The 13,826-nt window shown below is 45.0% G+C and overlaps 1 protein-coding gene across 1 annotated transcript in view; it reads right to left on the bottom strand.

The window, feature by feature from the left end:
* lrpprc (leucine-rich pentatricopeptide repeat containing) overlaps positions 1–13,826 on the bottom strand; it is a 112,216-nt gene that overhangs the window by 61,302 nt on the left and 37,088 nt on the right. The window contains exons 16-19 of the mRNA XM_060925619.1: positions 12,928–12,985; positions 11,473–11,579; positions 11,160–11,237; positions 8,671–8,727 (exon numbers count right to left, since the gene is read on the bottom strand). Of these exons, the coding sequence (XP_060781602.1) occupies positions 8,671–8,727; positions 11,160–11,237; positions 11,473–11,579; positions 12,928–12,985 (300 nt within the window). The remainder of the gene's footprint in view (positions 1–8,670; positions 8,728–11,159; positions 11,238–11,472; positions 11,580–12,927; positions 12,986–13,826) is intronic.

Raw genomic sequence — 13,826 nt, 5'->3', positions numbered from 1 at the left:
TGACTCTATCTTTGACAATTTAAGTAAAACGTACCTTTGTGCTTTTTTTGTTTTGATGTGCTCCTGGATGTTTCTAGCTCCTCTGTTTCCATAATTGATCATATCTGAGCACAGAATACACAGAACCTTTCCTGGCACGTCCACTTTTCGGATTATGTTCCGTCAGGCACGTCGTCACAGTTTGTGTCCCTATCTGCACGGTAACGCTACTATCGAGCCATGCCCATCGGAAACAGTTCTTTATCCCGTTCGATTTATCGATTTCCCTGGCACGATCCTCATTAGAGCGAGATTTCTCGAGACTGAATGACCTTTCACCCACCAGCGCGGGAGTTTTTGACAGAAGTAGTTCGCAAGTTGTTTTTGTTGACACTTGGGCATTTAAAGATGTCATCCCACGGCACGAAACGGAAGAAAGCCAAAGACTGTCCTGGGCAGAAGATGATTACTTCCTTCTTTTTCAAATGTTGACAGACAATTTGTTACAATTTCCCTCTCAGATAGCCTCAGAATGTCCCATTGTAGCCTCAATTTTTCAAAGGCTTCGCACGGCGGGGGGGGGGGACACAACCGGCACCATCTCCCCGCTTCGCTCCCTCGCCATGGTGAGCACCCTCATACTAAATTTTTCTAGAAAAAACCCTGGAGATGAAACTAGCGCCAAAACGTTGCCGGAAATCGTCGTGAGTTGTCGTTAGCATAAACATTGAAGAAAGCAATGACGATTTCTGTTATCACAGCTGCAACTAATTTTGCGATGAGCGTTGCCGAAAGATGCTGGCGGGCGGTCAGTCGGTCCTGCCTGCTTGTGCCACCACAAGCCTTGCGCCAACCCCCCCCAAAAAAAAATTTTCTGAACGGATTTATATGTTTCACAAAAATGACATTTTCAGCGGGAAAAACTCGGAATTCCGCAGATCCGCGGAAAATTCTCATCCCTGTAAATAATAAGGGCCTGACTGATAAATCGTCCTGGCATTTATAACGGCCAATAAATAATTAAAAAAAAGAAACAGAGAGGGAAGACGGATTCTTTAACCAGGTGTCGTTATTGGATAGTCTGTCCAGCAGAGGGCACACTGCAACTCCACTGTTAAGCCAGTATCTCACCGGGCTGCGATAGCTTGCGACAAATTGAGAACGTCATTCGTGAGAGAGTTTCAAAAGTGTCTTGAAACATTCGCGGGGCTTCTCAATTTCCTCGCATGAGTCGCAAAGTGTCGCTCCTTCGTCGCTGAAATTTTGAACATGTTCAAAAAATTCGTGCAACAAAATTTCTCTCAAAATGGCCACAAACGCGTCACTGGTGTCGCAAAGCCGTCGCGAACCCTTCTCAAGTCAGTTTCTGTGAGGCTTCCTCTACTTCTCTGCCTGCCGAGGGAAAGCCAGGCTGCCACAGCCTGCGACTAGTTGGAGACAATTGCAGTAAAATATGTGAATATCAACTCAGTGTGATTCCAAGTGAAAATAGTCGCTAATTCGCATATTTTATCGCAATTGTTGTGTCTCCAACTAGTCATGGGCTGTCGCAGCCCAGTGAGATACTACCCTTAGCGACAAAACAATCAGCTGACCCAAGCAGACTCTAACAGAGTCGCAAAAGGCATATCAAACAGATGAAGTCAGTTTCAGCTATACACAAATTAATGGCATACGTGCACAATTTTTTTTTGTTTCAACTGAAATTAGTTTTGTACAGTTTCTACATAAACAAAAAACACCTCTTATAATATATGGACATGAGCGTTTTACTGGGAAATATACCACTCGTATTTTTCATACGAGCTACATCCGGGACAAGAAGAACTACAACCGTCACAAATCTCGAAATGTCACTCATGAGGAGATCAACAAATTGTTTTGATAAATTTGGGTACTTTTTATCTGTGAATGTGTCGCTATAATAAAAAGAACATCACTAGTTGGTTTAAAGATACAAAAGTTTATCTTCTCGTGTTGAAAAACATCGCGGATCTGAGCGACATTTCCCGATGTTTCACTCCGATGAGGTCACTCCCAGTATTTTCCCGCCGACTAGACATGCATTGTCAAAATGGTAAACCGGTTCAAAATTCAGATTCTTTTGATTAACTTGCATTTTTTTGGGGATGTGTCCATATACTGTAACATAAACAACATTACATGGTGGCACAAATATATGAAGTGTATCCTCGTGTTGAAAAATATTTTCACTTGTTTGCTTCACTTACTCATGAAACGTACATTCACCACTTGAGGATAAACTTCTTATCTTCATGCAACCATGTAATACCCTGTGTATTTCATAATTATATTAACATTGCATATGCACTATATTTCAGTAATGAAAACAGATTAAACTTTTTTCTAATTACATAGGTTAATACTTTAAGAATAAACGTGCATGTTTCCAGATGAACAAAAGTTCTATTTCCTTCACTCCAGATCGCCAGGGCGGTGCTGAAAGCACTAGTGGAAGGATCTTTGCATCCGCGCGTTTCAAGAATCGCATACAAAAGTTGTCATCTCACGACGTATGACGTGCCTGCCTATATAAGGCAACATCCCACATCATTTAGCCTCTTCTTTTTTTCTTGCATTGGAATCGCATCTCTTCTACTGGAATTCTGTGCGCGTTATCAGTTAACTGTGGGAATACCTGCGACAATCTACAGTGCAGCTCGTGACTTAAGAGGACTTCAGTGGGACTAGACTCCACACAAGCTGTTTGGTCGCTAAGGTAACTTGGTTAACATTATTTTGAGGTTGTTTTATGCATCGATAATCTTGGATGCCAAGTTTTCAGGGACGGCTATTATATCGGTCTTGTCACAAACTGTTCGGTTGCCGGCAGGTTTGTCAGTGTTGAGTGAGTTAGCGAATTGGTTGCCAATAACGTTAACGTGTGCTTACAACTTTACGTGAGCATCGGTTTTCTGGTTGCTAGTAAATCGTTTGTAGTAGTAAAGTTGCGCTTGCGAACTCGCTAGCCTTGGTTGCCAGGCTAGCAAACAGCGCTACACCTTGCTTCTTTTCTTAAAAAAAAAAAAAAAATCGTGGGGGAGTAGACAAGGAGATGGATTCAGTGAGGTGTTCCACTTGCCCCAACCTAATGGAGGTGCTGGATGCACATGATCGCTGCGCGGAGTGCCTTGGCATGCAACATCTAAGGGAGGCAATGTCTGATCCATGCTCTTCCTGTGCGTTAATGCCGCTTACTGTTAGACAGGCACGGTTGGCTGGTATGGAATGTGCGTCTAGCAGTTTTCTGCTCTCGGATTCTCAGACACAGCGTAAGCGTAGGCTTTCACCACCAGTGCACGCAAGACAGCGCAAAAAATCTAGGTCTTCTGAGTTAGAGCGTAAAGTGGAACTGCTCTCATCTACAGTGGAGCATCTGCTGCCTCTGCTTGCGAGGCCCCCCCCCCACAGCAGGGGTACAGGTAGGTACTGTAGAGGAACAGTCTGCACCGCCTGCCTCCTTGTCACCCGTTGGCTCATGTTCTCAGCCACCTGACCAAGAGGAAGTGATGTCTGTGGCTGCCTCAGACATCTTTTTCAGTCAGCCTTCTTCCTCAGCGCAGCCACCAAGCGAAGTCCTGCCAGCCAGGTGTTGAGCCCCATGATTCGGGCAGTGATGTTAACTCTGGGCAATCTGGGGAGTCTGCCTCAGTGGTGGGTTCGGTGGAGGCCACACTGAAGGCTTTGCTTGCACGTTTGCAGTTGGACACCCCGGCGCCTCCTACCGGATCTGAGAACATGTTCCTGCGCCGTGTTCAGCGTGCCTCTCTGGTAATTCCACAGTGTCGTGACTTTACTTCTGTGGTGGCCTCTGCCCTGGAGGCTGCTACGAAACCTGCCCGTCCAGATCAGAGTCTCACATGCTTGCGGCGATGCAGGACCCCGGTGCTGTTGGCTTGGGTAGCATGCCAGTAGTCGAATCAAGCATTGCTTCGCTCATTGTGTCTCCCAATAAAGCACTTCGGGAGCAGGTGCGTTGTCCTAACGCTGAGTGCCGCCGCACAGACGAGCTACTTTCTCGCGCTTACAACTCTACTGCCTTTCTTGGCAGGGTGTCTAACTCACTGGCACACATGCTTGTTATGCTGCACTCGACACTCAACACAGTCATCGGCAGACCCACTGGCGGCTGAGGTACTGGAACTTGCACTGCAGGCTATGGGTGTCATTGCCAACCAGTGTGGCACTACCTTGGGCACCTTGCTGCAAGCCCGTCAACAAGTGTGGCTGGCTCAATCGCCTCTGCCAGAAGTATGCAGGAACAACCTGAGGCACCTCCCACTGGCACCTGGACAGGTCTTTGGGCCAGCAGCACAAGAGGCCCTTGACAGACGTGTGTCTGTTATAGTCTCGCTCCCGTCATGTGGGCGTAGCACCCACCTTCAGAGCTCCGCCAAACCCTTCTGCCTCACGCTTTAGGCATGTGGCCCCTAGAGCTGCACAAAGGTCTCCCCATCAACCCCAGCAGCAGGCCCCCAATCCCCCACCTCCCTAATCTCCCTCGGCCAGGCAGGGTGGCGCTCAGCCACACGCAAGTTTTCGCCCTTTTCGACAGATGGGTCCTCCCTGCCGTTGTCGCCGCCCCATCCCTTCCGAAAAATGTAGGACAGGACCACTGACAGGTCAGGACCAGTGGCAGGAGTTTTTACAGGTAGCCAGCTAGTGCGTTGGCGCAAAATAACAACCAACCAATGGCTACTCACAACCCTCTCAGAAGGGTACCGCCTGCAATTCCGCCGCCGGCCACCAATGCACTCGGGTGTGAGGCAGACAGTTATAACCAATCCAAGACAGGCAGAAGCCTTGTTGAGAGAAGTTCAGTTGTTACTACAAAAAGGAGCTATAGAGATGGTCGACCCCATTGTTCACCCAGGGGGTTTCTTTTCAGTTTATTTTCTCGTTCCAAAGAAAGACGGCGGGTTCAGGCCGATTTTAGAAGGTTAAACCATTTCTTGAAGGTGCTTCCTTTTCGAATGCTACGAATAACAGATGTACTGCAAGCGGTCACAAACCAGTCCTGGTTTGTGACCATAGATCTCGAGGACGCCCATTTTCACATACCCATTGCCGCGGACCACAGGCGCTTCCTTCGTTTTTCGTTCATGGGAAAGATTTTTCATTTCAGAGTTCTCCCCTTTGGACTTTCTCTGGCACCAAGGGTGTTCTCGAAATGCGTCCAAGTAGCACTAGAACCCCTTCAGAAGGAGGGCATAAGAGTGCTCCCTTACTTGGACGACTGGCTTCTTTGTGCGGCATTGCCCGAACAAGCCAGGGAACATGCTCACCGGTTGCTACTACACATTATGGTTCTGGGGTTCAGGGTGAACCAGAGGAAGTGCAAACTGGTCCCAGTCCAGGCAACACATTTCATCGGCCTTGCCCTGGATTTGAACACTATGCTGGCCAGTCCCACGCCAGACAGAATAAGTTCAATTCTCATTGGAGTGAACCACCTTCGTGTTGGGGGAACTCAGCGTTATGTTTCTCTCCTTCATCTGTTGGGGAAACTCACAGCAGCCTCAGTAGTCATTCCTCTGGGTCTTCTGTGGCTAAGGGCTTTTCAGAGATGGCTTCTTCAACTGCGTCTGTGTCCAGTGCGAGACAGACACGAGGGCGCGAATAACACGCTGTTGCATGCTCACACTAAGACCTTGGTCCCAGGCACACTTTCTCACTCGTGGAGTTCCACTTGGTCCCTCACCGGGACGGTGGGAGGTTATCCGGACAGATGCTTCCCTCATGGGTTGGGGTGGAGTCTGGCATCGGCAAGGTGTGAACAGCACCTGGCCTGCTCCGTGGCACATGTCCCACATCAACACACGAGTTGATGGCGGTGTTTCTGACGTTACGCCACTTTCAGGAAGTGCTACGGGGCACACATGTATTGGTACATACAGACAATGTGGCAACTGTTTTCTATATCAATCATCAGGGGGGCACAAGGTCTGTAGCTGTGCTTCAGGTGGCTCACAGTCTCCTAGTATGGGCTCAGGACAACCTCCTTTCCATAAGAGCATCCTATCTACCTGGACGCCTAAACAGTGTGGCAGATGCTCTGTCACGCGGCAAGGTGTCTCAAGGGGATTGGAAACTGCATCCAGACACGGTGGAACAGATCTGGAAAACCTATGGGAGAGCAACTGTGGACCTGTTTGCGAGCAGTCAGACAACTCATTGTCCGACATGGTTTTCCCTGGGAGAAGAAACGGCAGCGTTGGGCCAGGATGCTCTGGCCCACGACTGGCCGAGGGCCATCTTTTATGCCTTTCCCCCCTACCACTGTTGTGGAGGACTCTCTGCCGTGTGCACGATCACAGTCACCATGTGCTATTGATAGCTCCTCATTGGCCATCCAGGCCATGGTTCCAGCTCCTGCTGTCACTAGTAGTGGGACCCCCTTGTCAGCTGCCCAGCAGGCCCGACTTGCTGACGCAGATGTAGGGCAGGATTCAACACCCATGTCCCGAATGCCTGAAGCTCTGGGTGTGGCCCTTGGGGCCCCGGGGCTACTACTGGAGTGTTCAGAAGGGACCAGGAACACTGTGGTGAACGCACGTACAGAATCTACCCGACGCTTGTATGCAGGCAAGTGGAAGGTGTTCTGTGATTAATGTGCAGAACGCAACATCGACCCACTAAGCTGTTCTGTTCCACAGACTTTAGATTTCCTGCAGCACCTTTTAGAGCTTGGCAGGGCTGCATCTACACTTAAGGTGTATGTTGCAGCACTAACAGCCCACCGTTCAGAGGTTGGAGGTGTTTCACTTGGGTCCCACCGGCTGGTGGTAGCCTTTTTGAGAGGGGCATTTCGTCTTAATCCTCCTCATTTTGTGCGGAGTCCATCATGGGATCTGAACACTGTGCGCGAATCCCTTTATGAGCCCCTGTCAGCAGCTGACATTAAGTGGCTCTCTGTTAAAACGGCTTTTCTCCTTGCCATCACAACAGCCTGGCATGTGAGTGAGCTGCATGCCCTCTCAGTGAGTACTGTTTGTCTTCGTTGGGGCCCTATGTTTGACAGTGTTTCATTGTGGCCTAACCCAGCTTTCCTCCCGAAAGTCTTATCTCCCCAGTTTAGCAACCAGCCGATTTTGCTGACTGCTATACCGGCGGACAGGACGGACTTACGTGCAGAGTTGTGCCCTGTCAGGGCTCTGAGGTTTTATTTTGATAGGACGGCAGCCTTTCGTACGACAGACCAATTGTGTGTTTGTTTTGGTGGTGCTCCGAGAGGAAGGCCTCTGTCCAAGCAGCGGCTCTCCCATCGGGTTGTGGAGGCAATCACCCATGCCTATGAATCTATGGGACGTACTGTGCCCTCTCCTGTCTGCTGCCATTCGACGCGTGCTCAGGCAACATCATGGGCAGCTCTCCGGGGCGTACCACTCTCTGACATTTGTGCTGCTGCAACTTGGTCCAATACATGTACATTTGCCCGGTACTACAGGCTAAATGTTGCGTCCATGCCATTGCTGTGTGCAGCTGTTCTTCCAGAAGGTGGTGATGCTTTTCTGAATTCCTCGTGACTGGGTTGGTATTCGTCTTCCACTAGTGCTTTCAGCACCGCCCTGGCGGTCTGGAGTGAAGGAAATAGAACGCTGGTTACGAATGTAACCGTGGTTCTATGACTAAGTGGAAGACCGCCAGGGTCTTTGGTCACTCGGATTGCGTGAGAATGATCTTGAGGCCAAATGACGTGGGATGTTGCCTTATGTAGGCAGGCACGTCATATGTCATGAGATGACCACTTTTGTACGCGATTCTCGAAACACGCGGATGCAAAGATCCTTCCACTAGTGCTTTCAGCACCACCCTGGCGGTCTTCCACTTAGTCATAGAACCACGGTTACATTCGTAACCAGCGTTATGCATATAGGCCTAATCAGCCCAATTCTGTTGTATTCATAGTTCCCGCCACCAACTTTGTTGGAGAGGTTATGTTTTTGCCTCCATTTGTTTGTCTGTTCCCAATGTAACTCAAAAAGTAGTGAACAGATTTTGATGTAAATTTTCAGGAAAGGTGAGCCATGGGCCAAGGAACAATTGATTAGATTTTGATGCAAATCTAGATACGTGTGCAGATCTAGGATTTTTTTGAAAATCTGTTCCCAATGCAACTCAAAAAGTAGGGAATGGATTTTGATGAAATTTGGTGTCCAGCTTTAGTATTATCCTAGGTTCAAGTGATTTGATTTCGATGTTGATAATCTGTGGCTTGGCAGAGCTATGCAGTCTACCATGCGCCCTTCTAAGTTCAAAATAACCCCCCCATGTATATACAGGCGTTGTACTATTCATAATATTTTAATACATCATACTTCATTCTATTTGAATGATGACGTCTATCTTTTTCCTGAGGGCTGGGTATTAACTGATATTATTGGAAATTACAGACCTTTATTGTTATCAGTGCCAAAATCCCTTATTGGTTGGTCCATAGTACATAAAAGAAGTGAGTGCTTCCTCTAGTTACACCAAAATTACATGACGTGAACCATAGACCCTTGTTTACACGTGGATCAGAGACTGGTTATCTGGATTAGGCTCAGGAACCGCTTTCACATTCGTCATGCAAACATCTTCGGGTCCATGTGGAAAATGCCCGATATTAAATGTGCATTTGTGAATAGACTAAGGGCATCAGGCACATTGCCCAGCATACAAGCTTACCTTAGACTCAAGACTAGCGTCTTCTCTTGATTGATTGTCCACAAGAACAAGAACGTCCTGCAGAAAAAGAGATCAACATTTACACATTTATTACTATATGCTTGTTATTTAAAGGGGACACATTATACCCCTTTTCCACAAGCTGACAGTTCTCTGAGGTCTTAATGAAATGTCTGTGACGTGTTTTGGTCAAAATACCACAAGGAGAAAACACTACAGCTCCCTTCTCACCCTGTCTAAAATGGCTCCCTTCTCACCCTGTCTAAAACCCCACCCCCTTCCAGTGGCCAAATCAGGTAACGCTTTCCTCATGAATATTCATTCACAAAAGCAGTTTTCAAGCCATGAACGGAGATACTGCCACAAGGAGGCGGCACACTGCAACAAGAACGCCCAGACCACAATATCCCCCGCTGGCAACTCTGCCATAACTCAGGTAAAATGCAACTGAATTGAACAAAATTGCAATACATGTATTAGTGACATATAACAAAGAATCCTGTCAAGTTTCGTGAAATTCCTCCAAAAATTGTGAGAGGAGTTCATTTCAGAAGGCGAGTACCCTTCCTGGGACGGACGGACATCACCACGACATAATCCCCCTTCAGGTCTTTCAGCCAGCGGGGGATAAAAATTGTGAGGGAAGTTGATTTCAGAAAGCAAACACACCTTGATGAAATTGCCAAAGTACAAAAGTTTGTTAATAATCAAGGGCAGAACTCTGGTAAAATGTGCCCAAATTAAATGAAATTTCAATACGTGTATAACTGTCATATAACAAAGCCTTCTGCCAAGTTTGGTGAAATTCCTCCACAAACTGAGAGAGGAGTTGATTTCAGAAGAACATATACCCTCATGAAATTGTCAGAATACAAGTTATTTAAATCAAGGGTCAAAACTGGTAAAATTTTCACAAACAAAATTAAATTGCAATGTGTGTATTACTGTCATATAACAAGACCTTTTGCCAAACTTCGAGAAATTCGTCCAAAAATTGTGAGAGGAGATGATGTCAGAAGGCAAGCGCACCTTCATGAAATTGTGAAAGTACAAGGTTGTTGATCAAGGGCTACAACTCTGGTAAAATGTGACCAAATTGAACAAAACAATATGCGGACTACTGACACAGAACAATGCCTTTTGCCAAGTTTGGTGAAATTCCTCCACAAATTGTGAGAGGAGTTGATTTCAGAAAGGGGGGGGACCCTTATGATATTGTCAAGGTATAAATTTTGTTAATCAAGGGCTGTAACTCTGGTAAAATGTGACCCAATTTAACAAAATTGCAATATACGTATTACTGACGTATAACAAAGAATCCTGTCAAGTTTCGTGAAATTCCTCCAAAAATTGTGAGAGGAGTTGGTTTTAAAAGGTGAGTACCCTTCCTGGGACGGAAGGACAGAAATCGCCACGACATAATCCCCCTTTGGGTCTTTTGGCCAGCGGGGGATATTAATCAATCAATCAATAATCTTGAAGACATCTTTAATATGGTTAAATTTATGTAATATTTCTTATTAGAAGATTATTAGACATCAAATGGACTTGGCTTACTTTTACTCATTTTCTTATTCTATTGGCAGATAATTTCTCACTTTAAGCATTCAATTCTAGAAAGAAGCAAAACTATCTACTAATAGAATAAGAACACTGAAAGCTTGAAATGGAGTACAAGCATCTAAAAGTAAACCAAATCTTAGATTTGAGTTCTAATATTCTTCTAATCAGAAATATTCAATAAATTCACCCATATTAAAGATATTTTCTCTAAAGATTTTTTTTTTGTAGCGCATGATTCCAATGGGGGCGGCACAGTGGTGTAGTGGTTAGCGCTGTCGCCTCACTGCAAGAAGGTCCCAGTTTGAGCCCTGTAGCCGGCGAGGGCCTTTCTGTGCAGAGTTTGCATGTTCTCCCCGTGTCCGCGTGGGTTTCCTCCGGTTTCCCCCACAGTCCAAAGACATGCAGGTTAGGTTAACTGGTGACTCTAAATTGACCGTAGGTGTGAATGTGAGTGTGAATGGTTGTCTGTGTCTATGTGTCAGCCCTGTGATGACCTGGCGACTTGTCCAGGGTGTACCCTGCCTTTCGCCCATAGTCAGCTGGGATAGGCTCCAGCTTGCCTGCGACCCTGTAGAACAGGATAAAGCGGCTACAGATAATGAGATGAGATGATTCCAATGAACTCCCCTTGTGACATATAAAAGGGAGACAAATCTGAACAGCTTGTTGAAGCATGTTTTGTGAAACAGGCAGCCCAAAAGAAACCGACTAGATTGTCTTATTTTAGAGTGACAGCAGGTAGGCGCTCCAGATACCCAAATGCATGTGCACAAGCACTGAAAAAGTGAGTTTATTCATATGTCTTATTCTTAATTTCCCTGAGGGAACCTGCTCAAAGGGATCAATAAAGTTCTATCTAATCTAATCTAATGTCCCCTTTAAAATCGACTGCTAAACTTATTTCAATTTTGCAGAGTAAGCTGTACCTTAATTAGTTCTGGCACATGGTACGAGTTCAGGATGTTCCTGATTCCTCTGTAGATGTTCACATGAATGATGATGTTCTGCAGACACAAGATGCAGACAAAACAAAACACTTTCTTTCACCACGAGAGGAATATACATCGAGATAGATAGATAGATAGATAGATAGATAGATAGATAGATAGATAGATAGATAGATAGATAGATAGATAGATAGATAGATAGATAGATAGATAGATAGATAAGCACTCAGTTACATGGCCAACAATGTTTTTAATAAGAGTAAGGTTGCCATTAGAGACAAGAGGGACACACCATATTGCTGAGCTGATTAAGGTATTCTCTCAACATCTCCTCTTTGGCCTGCACCTCGGTCTCGGTCATTCCATCGAAAAGGTTAAAGAGAAAGTAGGCCGTGGTTTCTGGGTTGGGGAGGGGGAAAAAAATTGTTATAAATTCATCTATACATAGTCAAATCCTAAATACACAAGCGTGTTTATGGTGGACACAAATAAAAAGATGAATTCATAAAGGAGAAAAGGCTAGAGTGTGTATTAGTATGTACTGCTGACAGAGGCAGCTTTGCTTAGTCTCAACTGAAGTGTGGGATGAGAGTTGGGCAACACACACACACACACACACACACACACACACACACACACACACAGTTTACTCAGCATAAAGTCAGCAGCCTGACAGCCTTTTCATACACACACCCTTGCACGAGTAAACACACACATTTCAAACTGCATCACGCGCACACACACCAAGTGAGGCTGTCAGAATCCATAAATGAACCTCAAGATACAGACTTTTGCTCCATTGTGCACTCACACGACGTTATGCTCAAACAAAGAGTCTGGTGCTACAGACAAAAATACTTCTCAATTAAAATTCATTCAAATTATTATTAACCCTTTGGTGACTGACCCCTTGAACATGGTTCCTCCAGGAACGATGACGTTTCAGTCGTCAAGACAACGGAAAAACTAAAATACAAGAGCATTTTGTTTTGTGCACAAGAGCATTGTGACGTATCTTTCTGTTTTTGTATTTTAGTTCTTCTGTTGTCTTGACAACTGAAAAGTCATAGTTCCTGGAGGAACCATTTTCAAGGGGTCAGTCACCAAAGGGTTAATTTAGGAATATTAATGAGCGCAATTCTTCACACTCTTAGACAAAATGCAAATTAGCAGTCCAACAATAGCACATGCTCTTATCACAAACCACAGAGGAACGAGCAGCCTGCATAAACTCCATTGTATACAGTAACGCTTGGATTCGTTTTTATTTACCCACACAAACTGTATTCTTCTTATTAACATGTTTTCCTGTTCCTTGATCTTACATTACCTGCAATTCATAAGACTTGTCCATAACATTTTGAAGCTTGTGTGCAGTTCGGTTGAATATATGCTTTATATTTTCTAAAAAGCTTAATACTTAAAGTCCAACCTAATGCCTTACGGATCAAGGCCATTAAGCAGAAGTGATTTGAAATTGCCATCTTTAGAAAATTGCCTGACGACATTTGATAAGTGAATTTGACGAAAACATTTAGGAAATGTGTGCTTCAGTAGATTAATGTTGGGTGTCTAAAAAGCCGAAAAGCCAATATACATTTTTTCCCCCACCTTAAAAAATGCAAATATTATGAAATTTCAAATACCACTTGAATAGTAAAATTAATTTTGACAGGCATAAGAGTGTTCGAAACATGGGGGGTGGGGGGGGTGTTGCACGTGTGTTAAAAACATGGCAATAACATACCTGCTCGGTCCGCATCAGTCTGACCAAAGCGGCTATCGTTATAAAGAAGCTCTGTAATCTGGAACAAGAAATAAAATTGCATACATGTCAAGTTATACGGTTTCCCTGTATTTTGTATGGGAAAATGCAATTTGTTGGCTAATACGGCGTACACTGATTTTCATACGGGAAAATTACATTTTTATATCAGAGATTTTTTCCGTTACTCCGAGAATTTTCTTAGCATCCACCATTTATTTTTTCAAACACGTATGCCCAATGAAACATAACCATTTTCGATTTATGTGGTTTTATAGTTGCACGTGGTTTTCTCGGTCATTTAAGTCCATCGGCTCGGACTGCCCAGACTTCTGTGATGGCTGCAGAAGTTACGTTCTGCCAATTTCTCGTGGAACACAACATCCCCACGACTGTGGCAGACAATTCAAAGACTGCACAGATGAGCATTTGTGTTTTTTTTTTTTTAAGTTTTTATTATTTGCATGTAGGAAGGCTTCCTCCATTATGATAATTTAGGGAGGCACTCGTTACTACCATCAGTCGTCAGTAAACTGAAAAAGTATTGAATGAAGAGTAATGGTGGTAACGACCGTTGGTAACCGGTCTCTAAAATGTGTAGTCGGGGATGGAAGCAATTTAACACCATCTACATGTTTGCCGTGCTCTGATTTTCTTTTATTGACCAGGAAAATAATAGGTGTATATTGGGGAAAGGTCTTCGATGTAAAAACTGCTCTGGGTGTTGCCAGGTTTCCAGTGCTGAAACAACTTTTTACTGCTTTGCTGTGCCTCCCACAGAGCAATGCAGATAGTGAGAGGGCTTTTTCACTGGTTAGGAAAATTCATCCTGAGTACAGAAAAAATCTGGCTGCAGACACATTAACTGCATATCTGCAAAT

Source organism: Neoarius graeffei, chromosome 7 (genome assembly GCF_027579695.1).
Source record: "Neoarius graeffei isolate fNeoGra1 chromosome 7, fNeoGra1.pri, whole genome shotgun sequence".
NCBI lineage: Eukaryota > Metazoa > Chordata > Actinopteri > Siluriformes > Ariidae > Neoarius > Neoarius graeffei.
Note: the sequence above shows the minus strand (reverse complement) of the source record. Positions and strands in the feature narration are given on the sequence as shown.